Below are 21,365 nucleotides of genomic sequence, written 5' to 3'. Positions count from 1 at the left end.
TATACGGACATGGGTGGAGGCAGGGAGACTAGTTAGGAGGAGGTCACTGGAATAATGCAGGTGAGAGATAACAGCTCAGATCAGCATAGGACTGATGCAAGTAGTGTGAAGGAGGACCGTTCAGGGTATATTTTGAGGGCAGGGCTGACAAGATTTGCTGATGCGTCAATGTGAAGTCAGGGACAACGCTAGGGTATTTGACTGGGCAACCAGAAATGGTGGTACAATTAACTGAGACGGAGGAAGACTGGAAGAAGATAGCTTGCATGGGAAAGAAATAACTCAGTTTTGAACATATTAAGATGCTTATGAGGCATCCAAGTGGGAATGGTGAGTAGGCAGCTGAATAAATGAATTCAGGGGAGAAGGTAGGCTAGAGATAGAAATTTGGGAGTCATCAGCATATAGGCGATATTTAAAGACATGAGAATGGGAGAGATCAAGGGAGAAAACACAGATGGAGAAGAGGCCCAACATCAAAACTGGGGAGATGCAAAGGAACCAGCCAAAGAGACTGAGGAAGAGGGGCCAGAGAGGCAGAAGGAGAACCAGGAGGGTCATGTTTCGGAAGTCAAGTGCAAACTGTTACAGAGTCACTGAACCCCAGCCAATGTCCTCTGATCATTATGAAATCTCAGCAAGCTGAGAAGACAACTCTAAAAAGCACAAGACACTGGGAACTATACTCAATATTTTGTAATAACCGATAAGGAAAAGAATCTGAAAAAGAATGTAAATATACATACATAAAACTGAATCACTGTGCTGTACACCTGAAACTAACACGACATTGTAAATCAACTATACCTCAATTTAAAAATAAATAAATAAAGTAAAAATAAAAAGTACAAGAGAAGGAAACTCTAAAGATCATATGGGTGAATAACTTATAATTCTGGGAAGGTAGGGAATTAAGATAGGAAATATTAAGAGCATAAAAACTAGAATTACAGGTTTCCCCACTATCCAAAAGTAGAGTGTTTGTATAAAACCTTCCATAAGCCAAAATGGCATAAGGCAAAGAAGCAATTACCTTAGGACACATCTTGCTAATGAACGCACAAAATAAACCAAGATAAAGCACAGATGCTCACAGACAAAGTTCAAAGCTGTGGCAGCCTGATGCTGAGATGCAGAGTGTAGTTCCCCGGGAATGAGCTTGGCGGTGCTACTCTCAGTGCTGGGGTGCACACTGCCTCTATACGGCTCGCTGCAAAACAAATGCAGGACGCTATTTTCATTTTTTACCTTTTTTTTTTTTTATAAAAGCCAAAATCCTCTTCATATTTCTTTTGGTTAGTGAAACAGGTACTAATGTAGGTTTTTCATAAAAGTGGAGTGGTGTGAACTGAACTTTCACAAAGCAGGGGATACCAGGGAAGTCCTGACTATCTGTTATTATATGCATTTGAATGTTTAAGAGAATCGGGTCTACCAGAGTAGCAGCTCAGCTTTGTCACTGGAGTTTAAAATGTGAAATTGATTATGGGTTGTAATTTTAAGTCACAGTCTTAGTAAGTTTATAGGAGTTCTAGGACATTTAAGAGAACTTGAGGTTTACAATATTTGTAAATTTTACTTATGATTTTTATAAGAATTACATGGGGACCTCCCTGGTGGTGCAGTGGTTAAGAATTTGCCTGCCAACGCAGGGGACACGCATTCGATCGCTGGCCCGGGAAGATCCCACATGCCGTGGAGCAACTAAGCCCGTGCGCCACAACTACTGAGCCTGCGCTCTAGAGCCTGCTAGCCACAACTACTGAAGCCCACTTGCTGCAACTACTGAAGCCCGCGCACCTAGAGCCTGTGCTCCGCAAGAGAAGGCCCCACTTGCCGCAACTAGAGAAAGTCCACGAGCAGCAATGAAGACCCAACGCAGCCAAAAAAACTTTTTTAATTAAAAAAAAAAGAATTATATAAGAAGGTAGGATGGTTTGTTATTAAGACAACTGAGGTACTTAAAGAAGTAGAATACATTAAGTTTATTATTAAAAGTTTAAGTTTGTAAATGGAACAAAAACATTGTTACTATTAAAAATATGCTAGGGCTTCCCTGGTGGCGCAGTGGTTGAGAGTCCGCCTGCCGATGCAGGGGACACGGGTTCGTGCCCCGGTCTGGGAAGATCCCACATGCCGCGGAGCGGCTGGGCCCGTGAGCCATGGCCGCTGAGCCTGCGCGTCCGGAGCCTGTCCTCCGCAACGGGAGAGGCCACAACAGTGAGAGGCCCGCGTAACGCATAAAAAAAAAAAAAAAAAAAATATGCTAGACCTAGAATAAGATTAAAAGTTTAGAATAAGATAATCCTATTTAGGGACTTCCCTGGTGGCAAAGTGGTTAAGACTCCACACTCCCAGTATAGGGGGCCCAGGTTCCATCCCTGGTCAGGGAACTAGATCCCACATGCATGCCGCAACTAAGGAGCCCACCTGCCACGGCTAAGACCTGCCACAACCAAATGAGTAAAATAAATAAATATTTTAAAAAAAGAACTGATGGATCACTAGACAAAACAGATAGGGCATGCAAACTTCGATGAGGAGGGTAGAAAAAAAGAGGAGATAGTGAGAAGGTGGTACAGAGTAAAAGTTTTTTGTTTTTTAAATTAACAAAGGCAGAGACTTGCCTGTCTTTGGTCTGTGTGGAAAGGATTAGCTGTACAGAAAAGGCTGACGAATCAGGAGAAAGGGCTGCTGATGGCGCAGGGCCTGGTCTCAGACAGAATGGTCACCTTACCCTATGGAGGGAAGGGAAGGTAAAGAGGTACGGGTGGAGTCAGGTAGGTCAAGGGCCAGGTAGGTCCCTGTTCAAGCTCGAGGTCTCCAGCTTGCCTCCGAACGGCAATGAGAAGGTTTTTCCTGAGAACAGACGGTCGGCAGAGAAGCAGTGGTAGCAGCGGCTGAGGCCACGTGGCTGCACGCATTCTCAGGGCCCCGGGGTGGCACAGAGACCACGGACGGAGTGTAACTGGCCTGGGAACTGAAGCGTGTACGCGGTGGAGGCACAACGAAGGCGTGTGGAAGATGAGAGCTGGATACGAAGCGGAGGCCCAGAGGGACGGGGAGGTGAGGGGCGGGGCGGGTAGGCTGGGGATGGAGCACGAGCCACCGAGAAGGACGGAGGCCGCGCCGAGGGCCCCGGGCATCTCAGAGGAGGGGCGGGCCTGGAAGGCAGACCCAGGGAAGGGGTGTGAGCTGGAGTGAAGGAGGAAGGCCGTGCCATCAAGGCCCACGGCATTCTTCCCCGGGGAGGCTGCCGAGGCAGGGCTAGGATGGAGAGGCGGCCTGGGCCAGCGCCGGAGCCAAGGGAATGAGGGTGATGGCTGACCGTGGGCGAGAGGGTCACCTCAGGGTGTGAAGGCCTGAGGTGCTGGCGACAGGAATTCAGAGGCATGAGAAATGCAAGGGCCTGGGCCCTCTCTGTGGGCCGAGGGTCTCGCTCGCCCAGTACGAAGAGCTGTCACGGAGGCCGGGATCCTTCCTGGGGTGAGAAATGTGAGAGGACGCGAGGGCCACCTGGACCGGCGAGTCTGCGAGGCGTGCGCGTGTGCGTGGTGTGAACAGCATGCGAAGAGAATGCGTGTGTGATGCTCGCGGCGGTGCTCGTGCAGTTGGGCGGTGTGAGTCTCGGACCACGCCTGGTGTGCAGACGGGAGGGAATTCGACGTGTGTGACGTGAGTCCAGGTGGGGCGCGAGGCTGAGAGGTTCAGGTGTACAGAGTTCGGGATGTGCGTTGTGAGGGGTCTGGAGGACGTGTGGGTGAGGGGCCGGGGGTGCGGCGTGAGGAGAACGGCGTGACGAGACCGGGTTGAGGGCCGGGTGGGTGAGGAAGCGGTAGGCGCCCCACCGGTCTGGCGTGAGGCGGTGAGCAGCGCCTGGGGACGCCGTGACTCTCGGGGGTCGGGGCGCCAAGGGAGGGTCCGGGACCCCCAGGCGGAACGGCCCAGCTCACCTCCAGCTCCCCAGCGTGCGGGTTCCGCTCGGCTACCCTCCTCCGCCGCCTGAGGCTTGAGGCGGCTCCTCAGAATGACGCCCCTCCCCTTTCCGTTACCAGACCCGCCCCCGGAGCTTGCCTCTGGCCCTCATTGGCTGATCTCCTGGAGCGGAAGGGGCGGCGCTGCGAACACCTGACTACACCCGCCTCACGCTGGTTCCAAGTCCCGGCCTTGAGGTCTCATTGGCTGGTCGCCTGGAGCGGAAAGGGCGGGGTTGCTCCCGGCTGGTCCCTCGTGGTCCCGCGCTTGGGTCTCTCCGTCTCAGGTGGGCCGAGTACCTGGATTGAAGAGTGGCTGAGGTTGAGGGATGGTAGAGCTGAGATGAGGGGAGACACCCTCGTCCTTATGGGAGTGTTCTCCCCCTTGCACCTGGAGCGTAAATCTGTGCACGGCGGGGGTGGGGGCGGCGGGGCGTCTGCTTGACCACTGTGTCTCCAGTATACTGGACAGCAAGTGCTAGTAACCATTGTTGAGTGAGTAGCTGAAGGCCCAAGTATTTTGTCTCGCAGCTACTGTGGGTGGCCGACATTGTTGCAGCTGTCTCACAGAAGAGGACGCTGAGGCCCAAGGAGATGAGGCAGGGGCCCAGGTCCATGCACCTGCGAGGTGCGGGCCTTGGCTACAGCCGAGGTCTGCCAGGCGCTCTGGCCTCCAGGCAGTAAAGCACAGATCACCAAGCAAGGCCAGGTGAGCGTGCTGCTCAGCCCTTAGAGAGGCTGCACATAAAACTCTGGTCAAGAGGAGGCTAAAGAGATCACTCTGGCCTCTATAGGTCAGTCCAGGGAGCTCGGTCTTTATTTGGAGGGCGATGGGCACCTTAGAAGGTTAGGAAGCAGAAGAGGGGCATGGCGAAGCAGTCTCTCTTGCCGGAGGGAGAGTAGAAATGGGGCTGTTGCTGGTTTTTGGGTGAATGATGGTGGAGCTGGGGACAGGGAGGCAGTGGTCGTGGCGGAGGGAAGTACACGGAGTCAGAAGCCATTTAGACGGTCGCCTTGACAAAGCTTCGTAATGTGGGAAGGGAGGGAGAAAGAAGGAATGGCTGAGTCGCTGGAGGGTGACACCACCGGCTGAGATGGGGAAGAGTGGCAGAGGAGCCAGTTTGGGAGGTTGTTAACTTCGGTTTTGAATGTCTTGAACTCTGAGATTCCTGACAAACCTGGGACCCACTGCATTTTCCCTCAGGGATTCCGATCCTTAGCAAACTGACCGCAGAGTAGGAAACACAGCTGGAGCTGAGCCAGACAGTTCTGGGCATAGAGTGCGGACTCGTCTCTCTCTTGAGGAGTCTGCTGTCTGGGCCACGTCCCCTCTCCAAGCTGCCAGGCTCCTTCCCCTTCTGAATCTGGTTCTCCAGCTGTTGCTTCCTACCTCTGAGCCACCTGCACACTTCCAATCATTCCACCATTTGCTTAGACTCTTCTAGAGCTGATTTCTGTTATAGCATCCCAGAAAAACATGAATCAGGAATAATTCTGAGGGGTAATGAAGGCAGCTTCAGGGAAGAGTAGGAGTTTACCAGGCTGAGAAACAACGGCACAGGATTCCAGGGAGGAGGTTCGGCAAAGGCAAGGGTGTGGAGGTGCCTGCCTCCTTTAGGAATTGAGAGTGAAGCTGGAGCTCAGGGTTCTTGTGGAGGAGCAAAAGATACTCAGAGAAGATCAGTTGGTCTGGAATGTGAGGTCCCAGCAGGTGGAGGTGGGCGTCTGAAACACCCTGCAGAGCCCAGGCCTAGAAGCATGGGCCCTCAGGGAGTCCAGAGACATGTGTCTGGTCTGCCCATCCCCTTGTGCATCCGAAACTGGCTAACTGTTCATCAAATGTTTCCTTTATGTCCTGGGCACACAGCTAGACTACATTTCCCAGCCTCCCTTGCAGTATGAGTCCTGGCTGGTGGGATGTGGGTAGAAATGCTCTGTATCACTACCAGGCTGAGTCCATGTAAGCCTCCCATGAGTGAGCCCTCTCTCTCCTCCGTGTACTTGCGGGATGTTGATGCCCAAGGCAAATTGGGAGCTACCTGAGGAAGGTAGGACTTCTAACAGCCAAGTCTTTGAATAATGGTATGGAGTAGAGTCTTCCTCTCAGCCAAGTGAACAAGAATTAAACTTCTATTGGGTTAAGCCGTTGAGATTTCAAGCTTTGTCTGTTATGGCTACTAGCCTTAACTAATGCAGATCTGCACACCTCTGGGGTACTAATGCAGATTTGCATTTGGTGGATGGTCACCAGAAGTTTATACCCTGGTTAAGCACTGTGTTTTCTTCTCTTATTTCAACCAAGAACAAATCAGATAAAAGAATTTTGACTGAATTTTAACATTAATTAAAAGCCAGCTTGTTGGAATCTCTGCTCACTGTTCTCCCAGGCCTGGGCGAGCTGATGTCTCCCAGAAGCCGACCAGGTCCCAGTTTCCCAGGGTAGGTCACGCAGGCACCGGAGAGGCAAAGGCCTGTGAAGATACTTTTGGAAGCCCAGGAAAGCTCTGATACGGAATGTCCTATTTTGTGAGCATAGATTTATTTTTATAAGCTTCTCATAGAGACTCAGAAGAGGTTAGAAGCCTCTGTCCTGGGAATCTTCTCATGTTCTCAGTGTTCAAACAACCTTCAAAGCTATTATCAGGAACCTAAATCTCCTTTCTTTCAATTTATATTTTCAAGTCTATGAGACATTTTCACAAATGTTTCTTACAGGTATGTTAAACTCAACATTTAAAAATCTTGTTTAATCACCCAGTCACCCAAATAGAAAACATGAATTGTCTTTGATGGCTCCCTAGCATCCTGAATCTCCATCCCTCAGTTAGTCCCATCATTTCTCCCAACTCTTACCACCACCATGAGCCGTACCCTCTGCTAGGCCTTCTTGCTTCTATCCTTACTGCACCCTACTTTGTTCTAATATTCTGGTTAGCCAGAGTGATCCCATTAAAAGTTTACAACAGATTATGTCACCCTCTGCTCCAACCCCGGTGGCTTCCCCCATCATTTGGAGAACCCAGAGCCTGGCCTACAGGGCCCTTGCTGCGCCACTCCACTGGTCCCCTCCTGCTGCTCCCGACTCCACGCCAGCCACAGGCCCTCGGGTACTGTTCCTTCACCACAGCAGGCTCCTCCCACCCCGAAGCATTGGCTGTTGCTGCCCCCTTGGCCAGGAATACCCTGCCCTCAGGTACATACATGGATTGCACCCTCATCTCCTGCTGGTCTGAGTCAAATGGCCCCACTCAGGAAGGCCTGCCTCTGCCACCCTGTCTGAAATTGCCATCTACCCCTCCATTGCTCCCTCCCCTTACTTCTCTCCTTAGTACTTAACTGCCCTCTGACTTACTATGTCATTTGCTCATTCTTCTCGGTTATTGCCTGTCTCCCTCACTAGACTCTGCCGCACAGGGAAGGATTGTTTTTGCCAGTTTTGTTCACTGCTGCATCCCAGATATAAGCTCTGTATACAGAGCTTAGCACACTGTAGCGCTTAGTAAGTATTTGCTAAATGGATTATTCAAGAGCCCGAATTCCCTGCCACCGGCTCCATCCCCTGATCCATGCTTGCCTCACTGAGTAGTGAATTCCCCGTGTGCAGGGGGTGCCTTGTTCACCAGGGAATCCCCAGCACAGAGCCAAGTAGACAGTGGTTGCTCAATAAACACTGGTTAATAAGAGAAGGCCTGGGAGTGTATCTAATTCATGTCCGGTTCTCATCGCCTACCAGAGTAATGAGATGTACATTCGTTTAGGCATGCAGCAATAGTAATTGGGGTACCTGCTTAGACTTTCCATAACAATTTTTTGTTTACTCGTAATATTATTTTAATAAAAAAGCCGACCCAAGGGAAGGAGCATCTGTTGCTCCAGATTATCTTGTGCGCCCTCTCACAGACACGACCACTTGGCACCCAGACCTCAGGCCTGGGACTGTAGCTTCTCCCTATGCCGAGGGCCTCTACAGAGCTGTGCTCCAGCCCAAGGGGGTGCAGAGAACATGTCCATGCACAGAGGGCCCCACTCTCCAGAAGACAAACAGAAATGGGCCCAGGGAACAGGTGGACGTTAGGAGGCAAGAATTTATCCCAAGTGCGTACGTGGGTGTCGACAGCAGTGACCCACCTTTCACAGCAGGTCAGAACCTCTCACAAACAGTCTCCAGCCCGAGACCTTCCCTTGCCACATCCCTGGCCTGAGGCCGGAGCAGGGGAAGGGACTCCTAGTTCCCCCACCAAAAAACACAGGTACTTAAGGGCTAAAATAGAATTATACAGCCTTATTTTTATTAACATCTAGCAAGAAAAAAAAAAAAAGAAGATTCCCTTCTTGCTCCAGCCCTACCTCCACCACTTGAGCCCTCAGGGAGCAGCGTCTGCCCAGGGAGCACCTGCTTCCAGAGGTGTCCTTGGAGCCTGGGCACCTGTGCACGGCCACCGCTGTGCCTGCAAGTGGACCACAGGCCCCTTCCTCCACAATGTGGGGACAGAAGGGCAGCTGGCATTTCTCCAGCCCTCAGCTGTCAGCCTTGGGAACTTGGAAAAGATCAGCGATGTCCAGCAGAGCTTGGCGGATGTGGTTCCCAAAGCGCTGGGCATTCTGCGGGAGTCAAGAGCTCAGACCAACCTCCAGGTGAGCCCCCGCCCCTCTGCCCCCACAGGGAAGGATTCTTCCCCAGCCAGACATGCCCTGGGGGGGGACCCCCCCCTCAGGCTGAGTGGGAGCAGGAGACACTCACTGTCTCTGAGCTTGAGAACTTGCTGGAGACGTGGAAGAAGATGGTGTTCTCACCCGCGATCATGTAGGAAACCCCGTAGCCATCATTAGCTACCTGAGGGCAGCACAAGGGGCGAAGAAGAAGAGGTGAACTGAACCTTGAGTATCTGGAAGCCAAGCTGATGTTATCCTTGCTCTGGCCCACAAGATTCACAGGAAGGGCCCATCCCCAGGAAACAGTATGAAAACAGAAGAGAAGACCCCACTGGGGGTTCCAGGACCTCAGGTTCCCTCAGGAGGCTCAAGAGCACGTTCCCTCAGGAGGCCCCCCTCACGTTTGCAGGGGGTCTCTAGCTCCCCGACAAACTAGCCCACATGAGCGTCTCAGTGGGATATCTGGACTGTCTCCATAAGCCCACTTCAAAGGGTACAGAAGCCCTGGGAAGGGTCACTCCAACAGTGGGTGTCAACATGGGTGGGGTCCCAGCCACCTTTCTTGCTGGGGTCGACAGGCACCTATCCTGTTTCCAGGCAGGGCAGGTCCAGGGCTGTGCTCCTGCCTCTGGCCTGACCTCCTCGAGGCCCTGCGCTCTCCGCTGACACCCCAGCCCCTGGTCCTTCCCACCTGTCCACCTTCAAGGGCACTTACAGGGCCAAAGCCACCGCCAGCACCCAGGTGATTGGGGTACTTGTTTGGGTCAAACATGCGGATCTGGAATTGAGCAGTTTGGCTGGTAGAGAGGCGCCAGGGTTCTGAGAGCACCTGCAACAGGGAGGCCGGCAGTCAGGTGCCACGCACACCTGCGGACAGGTGCGTGAGCCTGGCACTGTCCTGGCTAAGGATGCAGAAGGGACAGGATGCAGGACCTTCCTGATTGCTGTCCGTGGTCCCCTAGTCTGTTCTCACCATCACAGCCTCTGCACAAAACCCACCATCAGGTGACCTGCCTGTCCGTCCCCTGGCTCCGCCCCTGGCTCCGCTCCCCACCCCTCCCGCTGTCCCTCCCACATCCCACACTCCTGCCTCAGTGTCAATGTCCGGGCACTGGAGGTTCCCTCCACCTGGACGCCCCGGTTCCCCTGAGCCTCTGCCCTTCTCTCACGAGCGCTGCCACCACCTGACATATCATGTTTGTCTCTCCATCCCCCCTCACGCCAACAGCCACTCCACGAGGGGGAGGCTCCCGCTTGGTGCCAGTCCAAGCCTGGGTGGCGTGTGGGCCGGGAACACTGGCCCCAGCTGTCCGGACAGAAAACAGGCCGAGACCCACCAGGAGAGGGCCTGAGGACAGAGGGCACGCCCATCAACACTGACCTCAGCCAGGAAAGGGGAGCTGACCCCCAGGAACTTGGAAACCACGTAAAGGCAGAAGAGGTGCCTGTCAATGCCAGCCCCGGTCATGGCCAGGCGGCACGCATTCTGGTGCTTCTCAGCCGCTTTCCGGAACAGATCTCGGAGGTCTGCTTTCTGGGGGCAGAAACGGAGCAGTGAAGAGTAGCCCTGACCTTACAGCAGGCAGGAGGCCGAGCGGTCACATCAGCGCGAGGCCATGGGGGGCTCACCAGGTGGCGCCCCTGCACCATGGCCTGAACAAAGGCCGTGGACTCGCAGGTGCAGGAACGTACGGTCTCTGTCCGTCCCTCCCGGAACATCCTGGTCATCGAGGCTTCATAGGTCAGGCAGAACTTGCCTCTGTCCTACGGAACACAGAGGGATGAATCTTGCAGGTGGGCCCTGGTGCCACCCCTGCCTGCTCGGTGGCCTGGGGCTCCTACCCGGAAGTATGCCAGCTGCAGGGCGATCTGCACGAAGGCGTCAGGGCTGGTCCGGCACTTCTTGATGAGGCCTTTGCCAAAGGGCAAGAACTGGAAGCAGTACAATTCCACGTCGTCAGCCAGCGCCTTGGCCACCTGGTAGGAGCTCTCGATGACTGCCTGGCACTGCCAAGACACGGAGGGGTCAGCTGGGGGCAGAGCTCTCCAGGAGGACTCCAGGGTCACGTCCAGGAGGCCTGAGGATGTAGGCAAGGCTGGGCAGGCCTCAGTGTGCTTGACATCCTCAGGAGAAGGAGACGCAAAGGACAAGCCAGGGGCATCAGCACAGATGCCTGGCTGGGCTTTGTCGGGGAGGAAGCACTGACAGGTACTCCCTGGACACGAGCTCACACCTCATGTCTTTCTCCAGCCCCGAAATAGTCCTGGGGTCTCTATTCTCCCCGTAGCCAGTCTGGACCATGAGACACTCTGGACCCTTCCCCTGAGGGTGGGGCTGGGACAGAGGGGAGGGCCACAGGGCATCTCAGACACTTGTCACTCTCGCACACCCACCCCTGCCCCTTCTCGGCCTGCACACCTGCTCAGGAATGTCCCACTGCAGCCGCTGAGGGGGGGCCAGCACAGGGTTGGGTTTGCCCAGACAGTGCCCAGTCTCTGAGTAGCCCAGGTCGAAGCTGTCGGTGCCCAGGACAAACTGCAGGGGCAAGGTCAGGCTGAGAGGCCGTCCTTGCCCTGCTGCCCCCGTCCCCGCCCCGCCCCTGCCCTGCGGGACCTCTCCCAGGGCCTGCTACCTCCCAGAGGTGCCCTATGATAGGGGCGTCTGCCCACGCGTGTTCTGTGTTGAGGCCCAGCTGGCCGTTCTTGAAAGCGATGAGAGTGAAGGACTTGTCGAACCACCTGCAGCGGGCGGAGATGGGGTGGCGGTGTGGGGGCAGGGGGAGGAGCCCGGGGGTGGGTGGGGCAGGGGAGGAGCCAGAGGTGGGCGGGGTGGGCCCTGCAGTGGAGCTGGGGGTGCGGTACCTGTTGTAGCAGCTGCCGTGCAGCAAGGCCTTGCCGTAGAGGCTGAGGCTGGCCTCGTCTTCGGGGTCATAGCGGTGAGACTCCTCATCCAGAGCCACAAAGAAAGCAGCGCGCTCGATGGCATCCAGGGCGGCCTTGTTCTTGCCGGAGCCGAAGAAGGCCTGGCGTACCTGAGCCCACTCCACTCTGAGGGTGCGAGGGCAGAGTGGGGGGCGGGGCCCTGTGGGCGTGAGGTCACCTCCCAGGATCTGTGTCCCCCTTCTCCACACACCCCCACCTAGCCACCAGCAGTTAGAGGTCACAGCAGCTACCCTCCTGCCGCGCCCCTCACGACCACAGGTCCTGGCTTACGCAGAGGACGCCGGGGCCCACGCTCCTCCCTTGCTAAGGGCTCTGGCCGAGTTCCAGGGTGGCACACAGGACCCAACTCCTCTCCTCACAGCGCCTGAACCTGGGCCCCAATACCTTCCTGCTGCGGTAAGGGCCGCCAGTCTCTCCTCCCCAGGCTGGGGTGGGGAGGGGTCATCCAGGATCCTCTGGAACTGCATCTCCAGGTCCCGAGGCTTGAGCAGGCGGGAGCCCTCATAGAGCCACAACTTGAAGAAGCGGCCCTTGTGGTAGACGGCTACGTGCCTGCTATCTGTGAGGTGCTGCAGTACGTCTGTGGCAGAGGCCGTGATGGGCTCAGGCGGGAAGGTAGGGAGCTCCTCCCTCCCCCCATGCCGCTCAGGATGGCCCCCCAGCCTCACACCAGGTGACCGCATGGACCCTTCGCCTGGCCTCCCTTCCCCTTCCCTGGGCGGAATCTGCTGGCACCAAGCCAGGCCCCGTGCCCTGAGCTTCCCTGTCTGTCACTTAATGCCAACCACAGTCCCATGAGGCATTTCACAGAAGAGAAAACCAAAGCTCTAGGAAATCCCACAGACTGTCCTGGCATTAGAAATGCGGGTGCTGCTTGGCGGCCCTGGGGTCCCTGGGCGAGCCGACCCCTCCTCCTCTACAGGCTCCTTGAGCGGGGAGCTCCACTAGGCCTCCTGTTGATCTTTGCGCGGGAGACTCCGGAACTGTGAGCCCCTGCAGGGGAGGGGCTCTGACCTGGGTCTCCCAGGGTCCCAGTACTAGCACCGTGCCTGTAAACAGCAGGTGTCTAGTATCGGCCACAAACTATTTTTCGCAGCTACGTGACCCTGAGACACTGAGGACGCTTGGTGACCAGCAGGCGGTAGGGCATCTGGCCGTGGTGGGCCCACAGCTGGGAGGGGGCGGCCTCCATCCTGCGGCCCCAGCGCGGGCGCCCAGCCGCGGCCTAGTACCTGTGTCCTTCCCTGGGATCCGGGTGGTGTTGAACATCCTCTCCATCTGGTAGGAGCACATGGGCACGATGCCCAGTGCCATCACCTAGGAGGACGGCCCAGCACAGCTCAGACGCAGGCCTCCTCTCCCGGTCACGCCCTCACCCCCAACCCAACTCACAGGCTTGATCTCTTCACGGTCAAGTTTACGGCGATACATGATCATGGCGTGGACAATGTTTCCCAGGCGGGCTGCCTGCACGTCTGTGTTCTTGACGAGCACTAAGTCCTACAGGGAGAGAGCAGAGCCTGCAAGGAGGCTGCGACAGGTGTGCACAGTGGCGTCTCTCTGTCTGGGGTGTCTTGCCCCCTTTCCCCAGTCCATCCTGCACACCCTCTGAGAACCAAGTACAAGAAGTGAAACGCATAACTACTGATCAGATAACCCCCTGCCCTGGCTTTGACCTGAGCTGCTTTTCCAAACCCATTGTATTTGTTGATGTTTTGCTTATTTTTCTTTGAGGAAGGGGTTCTGCCACTACAAAACAGCTTAAAATCTCTGGTCTAGACAAATTGTCTTTCCGGAAAGACAGCTTTGTGGAGGAGGAAAATGGCAGCATGCTACTTGAAACGTGCTTTGGAAGTGGGAGAGCAAAGAGGTGCACAGGGCAGTGGCTGGGCAGCCTCTCCCAGCTGGCTGTGCACAGTCTTATACTAGGAGCATGAAAAGGGTCAGTCATGTGGGATAGGGACCGACAGTGACCCCCTGAGCTCTACAAGAAACAGCTCTGGATCTGCTTAAGACACACTTAAGGAAGTTCCCTGGTAATGGCGTCAGGACGGCTGGGAAGTTGTGGCTGGAAAGCCAGCGAGGGAACAAGGAAGGAAGTGAGAGCGCCTGAGCCGGGCAGAACAGTGAGCCTGAGGAACTCTGGGAGTGACAGTATCAGCCTGTGGGGTCTACTGGGCTCTCCAGACCCTCAGTATCCCCGTCGCCTGCGAGCTGCTTCCTGACTATTCTTCCAGGATATGACCACCACCCCCACCCCCGCATCTTCCCTCTCCTTCAGGCCTCACTTCAGAACCCCCACTTGCCTACAGAAACCACCACTAGGGCTCTGAACTGTCCTCCAGGTTCCTTGCCCTGAGACCAGAGCTGGGGACAGAGCTGAGCACACAGGAGCCAGTGTGGCTCTAGCCCTTACCATGACATAATAGTTGCTGTTCACCATGAGGGGAGTCCTGCCTCGAAGGTAGACATACTCTTCCCACCAGTCGCTCACCTGCGGGTGGGTGGGAGGTTGGAGCTGGGGCAGAGGAGGGTGGGCTGTGAGCAGCCAGGACACAGGGTGGGAGAGGGTAAGCCCAGGAGGTAGAACTCACATAATTGGCTGCCCACCATGACTTGAGTACCAGGTACTTCTGCAGCCTGGGGGCAGTCTTCTCCTGGAATTCCTTGGCCAGCGTCTCCATTCGGTAATATTCCTCGTCATCCAATAAGTGTTGCACGGATTCTAGGTACTGTCCAGCCAAGTTATTGCCCGTGTGAGGGCCAGTCAGCAAGAGCTGCCTCTGTCCTGACCTTCTTCCAAGCCCAGCCCCATTGCTCCCTCTCAAGCCGACTCTTTGTAGGGGACAGTCCCTTATGTTTGGATAAGTCCTCTGAGTCCAGCCTGCCCTGCCCACTGGGATGTCTGACCCAGGCCCTCACCCGATGAATCGTGGCTGACACGCTGGGCACGGGCAACTTGGGCAGAGATGTCTGGAAGCTGTAGAGCATGGGCCGCTGGCCGGACAGAAGGCGGACACACATCTGGGGGTACAGAGTGGAGAATGTTGAGGGGGAAGCCGGGGGAAAGAATGGAAACTAGTAAACACTGGAGGGGCTACCCCAGACCCTCAGAACCGGGACAAACCCCGCCAGGCAACAGTGCCCCGCCTGGCTGTCCCCTCCAGCTCAGAACCCAAAGTGAGGCCCTGGGGTCTCAAACCCGATGCCTGGACCCCTCCACCAGCTTCTGCTCACAGCCCAGACTCTGGTGAAGTGGCTGGTCTGGCCGTGCATCTCAAACAGCCAACCGTGGTAGGAAAGCAGCAGTTTCAGGGTTTGGCGGACGAAGAGGATGCCCGTCATCCAGACCCCCGTGGAGAAGATGGCCATGCTGAGAAGTGTCCGCGTCTGCGGGCTCCGGTAGGGGCCACATCTATCAGAGAAGGGGAGAGGACTGCAGGGGGGTCCACTTGAGACCAACCTCAGGGAGATTCTGACTCTGCAGTCCTGATGTATGTGAGCCATCTCGGGGGAGGCACCAAGGGAGGAAAAACTCCCTGGACACACTCACATCTGAGCCTCTGAGTGCGTCACACTCAAAGTTACAGAAGTAGGGACTGAGATGGTGGTCGCCCCCAGGGAGAGCTGCCCCTATTACCTCCAATGGCTGTTGTCCTGTAACTGCCCAGCTCAGGAACCCTGGCCTTGGAGCCCACCCAGCCCTTTCTCATGGCCCCACTTCTTACCCCTCAGGAAGCCATCTCTGGATAAAACAGACCAGCCCCATGGAGATGTCCACGTTGCAGTAGGAGGAACCCAGTGTCGTCATGACGACGAACAGCCAGCTGGTGGGGCTGCCAGGGTACACACCCCTGAGGATGCCATTCTGTGGGCAAAAACAGGAATGCTCACAGAGCAAGGACTGGGGTAAGCAGGCACCTATGAAGTCTTTGCCTGTTTTCACTTCTTCACGTCTGGTGGACCCCCCCCTCCACACTCCCACACCTGCAGCACCCGATTACTGTGTCCCACTGAGCACCCCTCTGGTTTCTGCACTGCTGGAGCCTGTCACTCCACAGAGCTGTCAGCCGAGATGGGGGTGGAGGACCTTGACAATGGGCAGCAGCTGACACCTAGCCTCTGCCTCCCTGGAAGGCTCGATTCTGCACCTGCTGGAAGAGACCAGAACCACCTGCGCCCACCTTGATGCGAATCAGGCGTTTCTTCCAGGAGTTTATGCCGGAAAGGTAGATGTGTTTTAGGGCCTCCCGACTGAGCCGGAAGTCGACCCCCTCTGGCGTCACCGTGAACTGGAAGGCCACAGCCTGGTGCGCTTCCGCCATCCTGTGGGTTGCTGGACACCTGGGAGTTGCTGGGCACCTGGGAGGTGGCAGGAGGGTGTGCGGGCAGCTCGGCCGCCCGCGTCGAGACCCCGCCCCCGGGCACTAGCCGCGCCCCCAGCCCGCCTCCTTCCCCTTCCGCCCTGGGTCGGCCACCCGCAGCGCCGAGGCCCCACCCCTGGCCCCCCAGCCTCGACAACCGCCACAGAACCTTCGTGCGATGGTGCGGGGGTCGGAAGGGGATCAGGGCCTTGAAAACGTCAGGAATCCCGAGGACAGTGTAGGGCGGCCTCGGGGTGGGGGCTAGAGGGGCCCCGGAAGCGGAGTCGGTCTGGTCTGGAGTGAGGCGGGGTCTGCGTACCCCCAGCGCTGCCACGTGGGACCCTGGCACCAGCCTCAACCCCCATCCCCCGCCCCACTTGCCGGCTCAGAGCCCTGGACCAGGCCGGCAGCCCAGAGCCACCCCCAACTCCACTCACGGCTCAGGTGTGCTCCTGTCCGCTTGTGGGGACAGTCACTGTGGCCTGTGTCCCCACGTCCTTCAGGCCTGGCCACCTAAGTCCCGCCCTCACCGGGAACCTGACACCCACTCCCAAATTTGGGTTGAGAGAACAGTTGGGGGTTGGCAACCAGAATCTCCCCGGCTCCGAGGCGAGAATCAGGAGTGGGGGGGGAGCCGGGTTTCTGCAAGATGAAGATGGCTCAAAGGTCTGAGAGCCTGGGGCGCCCAACGAGTCTCACGTGAGGATGGTGGCATTAGAGCTAAAAATAGCCGAATGTAGGGAAAAGGTCACCAGTGTGTCAGCTGTGCCTCCTGTTCCCTGATCTCCAGTGCTCAGGGTTGGGCAGCCCCACCCCGGGGCCCTCTTTGTACCCCGTAACTCCCCACTGCCCGACCCAAGTCCTCTGAGTATGTATCACTTCTAAGCAGGAGCCGGGGTGGGGGACAGCAGAAATGGACCCCTAACCACTTTCAAGCCCAGATTACCCAAGAGCCACGCTTTTCAGGAGGGGAAACTGAGGCTCCTAGCAGTGGCCCCTTTGTCAATCTGTGTGCAGTCCTTGGTCGGTACCTTCCGCCGCACCCAAGCAGGGTTAGGACGGTGTGAAGGAAGAAGCTAGTTTATTGTCTTAAGGTACACATCCCAGGGCTTCTGCCCACTTGCCTGCGGTGGGGACCTGCTCAAACTCAGGGGGTGAGGGGGAAGGTCAGCCTCCTTAACCCCAGTCTCACTCGGGCTCAGCCCAGTCCCCAGGGCCTCCCCTCTGTCCCTCCCTCCAAGGTCCTGCCCTGGAGGCTCCAGGAGAAATCCAAGGAGTTGGGACGTGGAGAGTCAGGATGAGGGGTAGAAGCTGGTCAGCTCTCCCTTCTGCTGGAAGTAGAACTGGAACCGAGACTGGGCGTACTCCTAAGGAAGGACACCCGCGCACTGGTGAGAAGGGGTGGGACTAGCACCCCACACCCCCCTCAGTCTGCCCACAGCTGGCCTAGAGGGTCCGAGGCCTCTGCTGAGCCCCGTCCCCACACCTAACTCACCCAACCTGGTTACTTACCAAGTAACCAAATTCTATAGTGGACATGGATGCCTGGAGGATGGACCAGAGACCCCAGAAGAAATGAGATGCCAGAGCATACCTGAGGGGGAGCAGGAAAATGGGGGTTCAGAGCACATTTGGCACTGCCTGAACCCCCTCCTCCAGGCTGGTCAAGCCCCAAAGCTCTAACTTCTCCCCTATTGTCTTAACCCCTACCCTGTCCTGACTCTTCCCACTCTCAAACTGTTCTTCCCCATCAGCCTCAGACCTCATCCTCACTTCCTGCCCCCACTTTGCACTGACCCCTTACCTGCAGCCCAGTGAGTCTACCTGCCACATTCCCCCCCTTGCCTCTGCACCCTGCTCCACCCCTGCCCCACACATCTTTCCTCACCTATTAGCCTCTGCCAGCAAATCTGCTTCCAGTTTCCTCTGCTCCTCTTGGGAGATGGTCTCACCTTTCTTTACCTCCGCCAGGTAGTGGCGAATAAAATGGAGCTGAGATCAAAAGACAAGAGTCAGGAAATGGGGAGACTGGGGAGCATTTCCCAGTTAACACCCTTGCTCGCCATTCCTTCCAGACTTCAACCTCCTTCTCCCTTCTAAGCCAGGTCCTGCTCCCAGCTTCTGGCCCACATACCTGCTGTCCCCGGGTGGGGTAGTTTGCAGGCTGCGCTTTGTAGAAAGGCCACTCCTCATGAGTGTAATCGTAAACCCACTCACAAAAATGGTTCCCAATGTCAAAGCCCCTGAGGGAATAAGGTGGACACTCAGTCCCCAAATACGCTGGGCAGCTGGGATGCAGAGATGAAGACCTGGTCTGCTTTTCCAGGGCACTGTGGGAACAGACCCATGGGAGGCCATCCTCTTACCCTCACCTGTAGTTATAACTGCTGTACTCGAAGTCGACCAGCATGAGGCCGTCAATGTTTTCTGGCTCTGAGAGCAGTAAGATGTTCCCTGGAGAAATGTGGTGAGGTTCTGGTCACTCCAGGGTCCTCTGGCCCCCCTCACCTGAGGCTGGGAGACTCAGATGCCTTCTCCTACCTTCCTGGATGTCATTGTGGCAAAAGACCACTGGTGATGGGGTAGAGTCTAGCAACTTCCTGCAGGGGAACATGGGCATGGGTCCTGAGCAGGAGTGACGAAAGGAGGGTCAGAGGCACCCGCATGGGCGAGGTCTTGACCCCAGCCTTCAGCAAATCCTGGGTAGGACCCCACTAGGTGCCTGGCACATCTCCTGTGCTCTTCTGTCCCCACCCCCCCACCCCTGCCCCATCCTGCCTGCCCTCACCTGAGGCTGCCCATCTCGTCCTGCAAGCTGTACATCTCCAGCAGGTTCATCTGGGGGAGGCCAGTGGTGGGTAGGTCCTGGATCTGCTTTAAATACCTGAAGCCCAAAGAACAGGATATACTCACTCTGCTATCCCTCCCCTCTACCCCAGGCCAGGCTGTCCTACCCGTTCGGTCACCGAATAACTTGTCTGGCAATCATTTGGAAGCCTGTTGCGTGAGAAACCATGCTAGACAGTGGGACACTTGATCCACTCAGCTGGAGAGGTGGACAGAGCGCTAGATGCATTCAGTCACAGCCCAGCATAGTAACTGCCAACATGAGGGTTCGGCCTATGTGCAGGAGCCCTGAGGAAACCCCCGACTCACCGCTCCATGGTCCCAAATAGCCAGTGGGGCTCCTTAGTGAAAGGCATTTCCATGCCATGGAACTGGGCCATCTTCGTGGCGATGGCTGCGGACAACACGGGCTCTCGAAGCTCATGCGTCTTCAGTGGTCGGCTCTGCACCCAGGAACCTATCAGGGTGGTGAAGGGGCTGGGGCAGGAGGGGGGAAGGGTGGGGCAATGGAGGTGCGGGAAGTCAGGGCTTGGGGAAAATTCCCTACCTGGGGTGAGGGATGTGAAAGCAGACATTGGGAAGGGGAATAGGGGCTGGGGAAGGAGATGCTTCGGGGAGGTCAGGGCCGGGCTCGTACTGGGATGTACTGTTCCAGCCGGCCCTCTGGAAAGACTCCGTAGAGCTGGGGCCCCAGTGACCGCTCTGCAAGGATGGCGAACATTACACTTTCAAGGACCAAGGAGTCCACTCCCTTAAGGAAAACAGACAGCGAAGGGACCACGGTCACAAGGGGCCAGAGGCAAAGTGGCGCTGACAAACACGAGGGTCTTCTTGCTCCTCCCAACACTTCTGGCTCTATCTGGTTCTATTTGGTTGGTTCTATCTGGACTTCCTGTTCTATTGCCCGGGGGCTCCAGAGCGCGGGCGTTAGTGTCACAATGGACAAAACACTTAGCCCCTAAGGCTCAGTGTCCTCAACTGCTTGGTAGGGACCATACAACCTGCCACACTTGGGTGAGAGGACCTGAGGCCACTGCGGCCTTCACTCCCTCCTCACCTGCAGGATGGCCCCGTACAGCCGCAGCAGCACCTCCCGGGGCTCCTCGCCAACGCGGGGCAGGTGGTCAGGCAGCGAGCAGCGGAAGAGCAGGTTACTGAGGCCTCCGCTGCAGACCCACAGCAGGGCGCGCTCAGCCCGCCATCCGCTCCACCGGCCCGGCGTCCAGCCCCCGCGCCCCGCGCTCCCCCGTAGCTCCCGGCCCTGCCCCGCCCCCGGCCCAGGAACGCTGAGTGTCCCGAGGGCCCGAGCCTAAGCCTGACCCCGGCCCGCGCACAAGAGGGGCTGACCCCTGACCTCCCACCTCACGGGGTCAACCCTCAGCTCCTCCGGCCGTACTCGGCGCCAGGCCCCGCCCAAGTACTCCCGGCACCACTGGTAGGCTCGGCGCTCGGCGTCTCGCGACCGCGCCGAGCCGCGCCTCCGGCTCGGGGCCGCGTCGGGGCACATAGCCTGCCGCAAGCTGTCCTTGGCCAGGCGGCCTCCAACAGCCCCGCCTCTGGCCACATCTGTCCCCTCAGCCGCCATGGCTCGGGCTTGGCCCTGCCAACGCCCCGCCGCGCACAGACCCTTCGGGCGCGCTCGGCTCCTTCCGGCTGCGCTCGGCTCCGCTTCCGGCCAGCCTGCGCTGCTCGGGTCGTACTCGGGTCTCCTTGGCTCTATTCGGCTCTTTGCGGCGCCGCTCGGCTGTCTCGGAGACCCTCGTCCGGGTGCTAGTCCCGAAGGCTGTGCCCCGCCCCTGCTCAGAGCGAAGGCCAATGGCCTCTCTCTCTTGGCGGGGCCGCTCGAAAAGACAGTGCTGTTTGGACCTTAACCCGGAAGCAGGAAATGGTTCGGACCAATCAGAAGCGTCCTGAGCGGTCGGGCCCACGGCGCAGTGGCGTGTCACGTGAGCGAACCACGTGGGCGGGTGGCGCGTACCGGGCTGAGAAGCCGGTCCGGCGCATAAAGGCCGTGTCACCGGGAAAGTGCTCCAGAGGCGAGGTGGGCCTTCGTCAGGATCTGGGAGCGGACAGGGCATCGCGGGCAGCGGCGGCGGCAGCCCCTCACTGTACAGATTTGGCCCCCGGCGCAGTTGGGCAAGGAAGAGGGCCGTTGAATGAGTGTGGCGAGTCCTGAGTGTGGGGGAAAGGGAGAGAGTGTGTGTGTGTGGCTCACATCTAGGGGGTGGGGAGTGTGGGGCACCTGGTAGGTGCCGAATAAACATTTGTTGATGCGTAACCTTAAATCCCTCCTCACCGCTGAGACCCCCTTGTCAGCTGAAGCCCGCCGCTGGAGGAGGCTATTGTTACCCTGCTTGAAACCACTGTCTTCATGTCCTGCTCCACTACCCCTCTTGCCTCCAGACCTAAAATCAAGCCCAGGAGGAGAGGCTCACGGCTTGGAGCAGGCACCTGGGGCTGCATCACGTCTCCTTGTCCCACCGCAGCAGTTTGAAATGCCTCCTTGCATTTCTTCTGCCCCATGCTGGAGTGGCGACCAGGAAGACTTGATCCACGGGGATCTGTGGCGCTGTTGGACCATGGT

At 57.1% G+C, this 21,365-nt stretch overlaps 2 protein-coding genes across 3 annotated transcripts; both read right to left on the bottom strand.

Annotated features, from left to right (window-relative positions):
• Window positions 1–8,248: 8,248 nt before the first annotated feature.
• CPT1B (carnitine palmitoyltransferase 1B) lies at window positions 8,249–16,462 on the bottom strand. 2 transcript variants are annotated; one of them, XM_065887327.1, is made up of 19 exons: window positions 16,372–16,462; window positions 15,755–15,914; window positions 15,299–15,438; window positions 14,808–14,985; window positions 14,493–14,594; window positions 14,165–14,302; window positions 13,987–14,064; window positions 12,963–13,070; window positions 12,803–12,887; window positions 11,955–12,150; window positions 11,490–11,675; window positions 11,261–11,366; window positions 11,047–11,163; window positions 10,470–10,634; window positions 10,257–10,391; window positions 10,009–10,161; window positions 9,343–9,456; window positions 8,716–8,808; window positions 8,249–8,576 (listed from the first exon to the last, which is right to left on the bottom strand). In XM_065887327.1, the coding sequence occupies exons 2-19, from the start codon at window positions 15,893–15,895 to the stop codon at window positions 8,493–8,495; spliced, it is 2,319 nt and encodes a 772-aa protein (XP_065743399.1). In that variant the 5' UTR covers window positions 15,896–15,914; window positions 16,372–16,462; the 3' UTR covers window positions 8,249–8,492. The 2 variants fall into 2 exon arrangements, with proteins under 2 accessions (XP_065743399.1, XP_065743400.1); XM_065887328.1 differs by lacking the exons at window positions 14,493–14,594; window positions 16,372–16,462 and having other exon boundaries at window positions 8,493–8,576; window positions 15,755–15,895.
• Window positions 16,463–16,998: 536 nt separating this feature from the next.
• On the bottom strand, window positions 16,999–20,617 carry CHKB (choline kinase beta). Its single transcript, XM_065887416.1, has 11 exons — window positions 20,143–20,617; window positions 19,839–19,947; window positions 19,419–19,532; window positions 19,091–19,224; window positions 18,723–18,818; window positions 18,476–18,534; window positions 18,307–18,388; window positions 18,069–18,177; window positions 17,823–17,926; window positions 17,447–17,528; window positions 16,999–17,301 (listed from the first exon to the last, which is right to left on the bottom strand). Exons 1-11 carry the CDS (start codon window positions 20,364–20,366, stop codon window positions 17,227–17,229), a joined length of 1,188 nt encoding a protein of 395 aa, XP_065743488.1. The 5' UTR covers window positions 20,367–20,617; the 3' UTR covers window positions 16,999–17,226.
• Window positions 20,618–21,365: the final 748 nt, after the last annotated feature.

The sequence above is a fragment of the Phocoena phocoena genome, chromosome 11 (genome assembly GCF_963924675.1).
Source record: "Phocoena phocoena chromosome 11, mPhoPho1.1, whole genome shotgun sequence".
NCBI lineage: Eukaryota > Metazoa > Chordata > Mammalia > Artiodactyla > Phocoenidae > Phocoena > Phocoena phocoena.
Note: the sequence above shows the minus strand (reverse complement) of the source record. Positions and strands in the feature narration are given on the sequence as shown.

Excerpts from the sequence above, each read along its gene's own strand:
- CPT1B (XM_065887327.1), bottom strand. The coding sequence starts at position 15,895 with ATGGCGGAAGCGCACCAGGCTGTGGCCTTCCAGTTCACGGTGACGCCA. Across the intron at positions 14,303-14,492 it reads TGTCAGCCACGATTCATCGG|TACCTAGAATCCGTGCAACA; the intron begins GTGAGGGCCTGG and ends TTGGCTGGACAG. Across the intron at positions 10,635-11,046 it reads AGTGGGACATTCCTGAGCAG|TGCCAGGCAGTCATCGAGAG; the intron begins GTGTGCAGGCCG and ends GTGTCTTGGCAG.
- CHKB (XM_065887416.1), bottom strand. The coding sequence starts at position 20,366 with ATGGCGGCTGAGGGGACAGATGTGGCCAGAGGCGGGGCTGTTGGAGGC. Across the intron at positions 19,533-19,838 it reads TGTACGGGGCCATCCTGCAG|GGAGTGGACTCCTTGGTCCT; the intron begins GTGAGGAGGGAG and ends GTTTTCCTTAAG. Across the intron at positions 19,225-19,418 it reads GGCTGGAACAGTACATCCCA|AGCCGACCACTGAAGACGCA; the intron begins GTACGAGCCCGG and ends TCCTGGGTGCAG.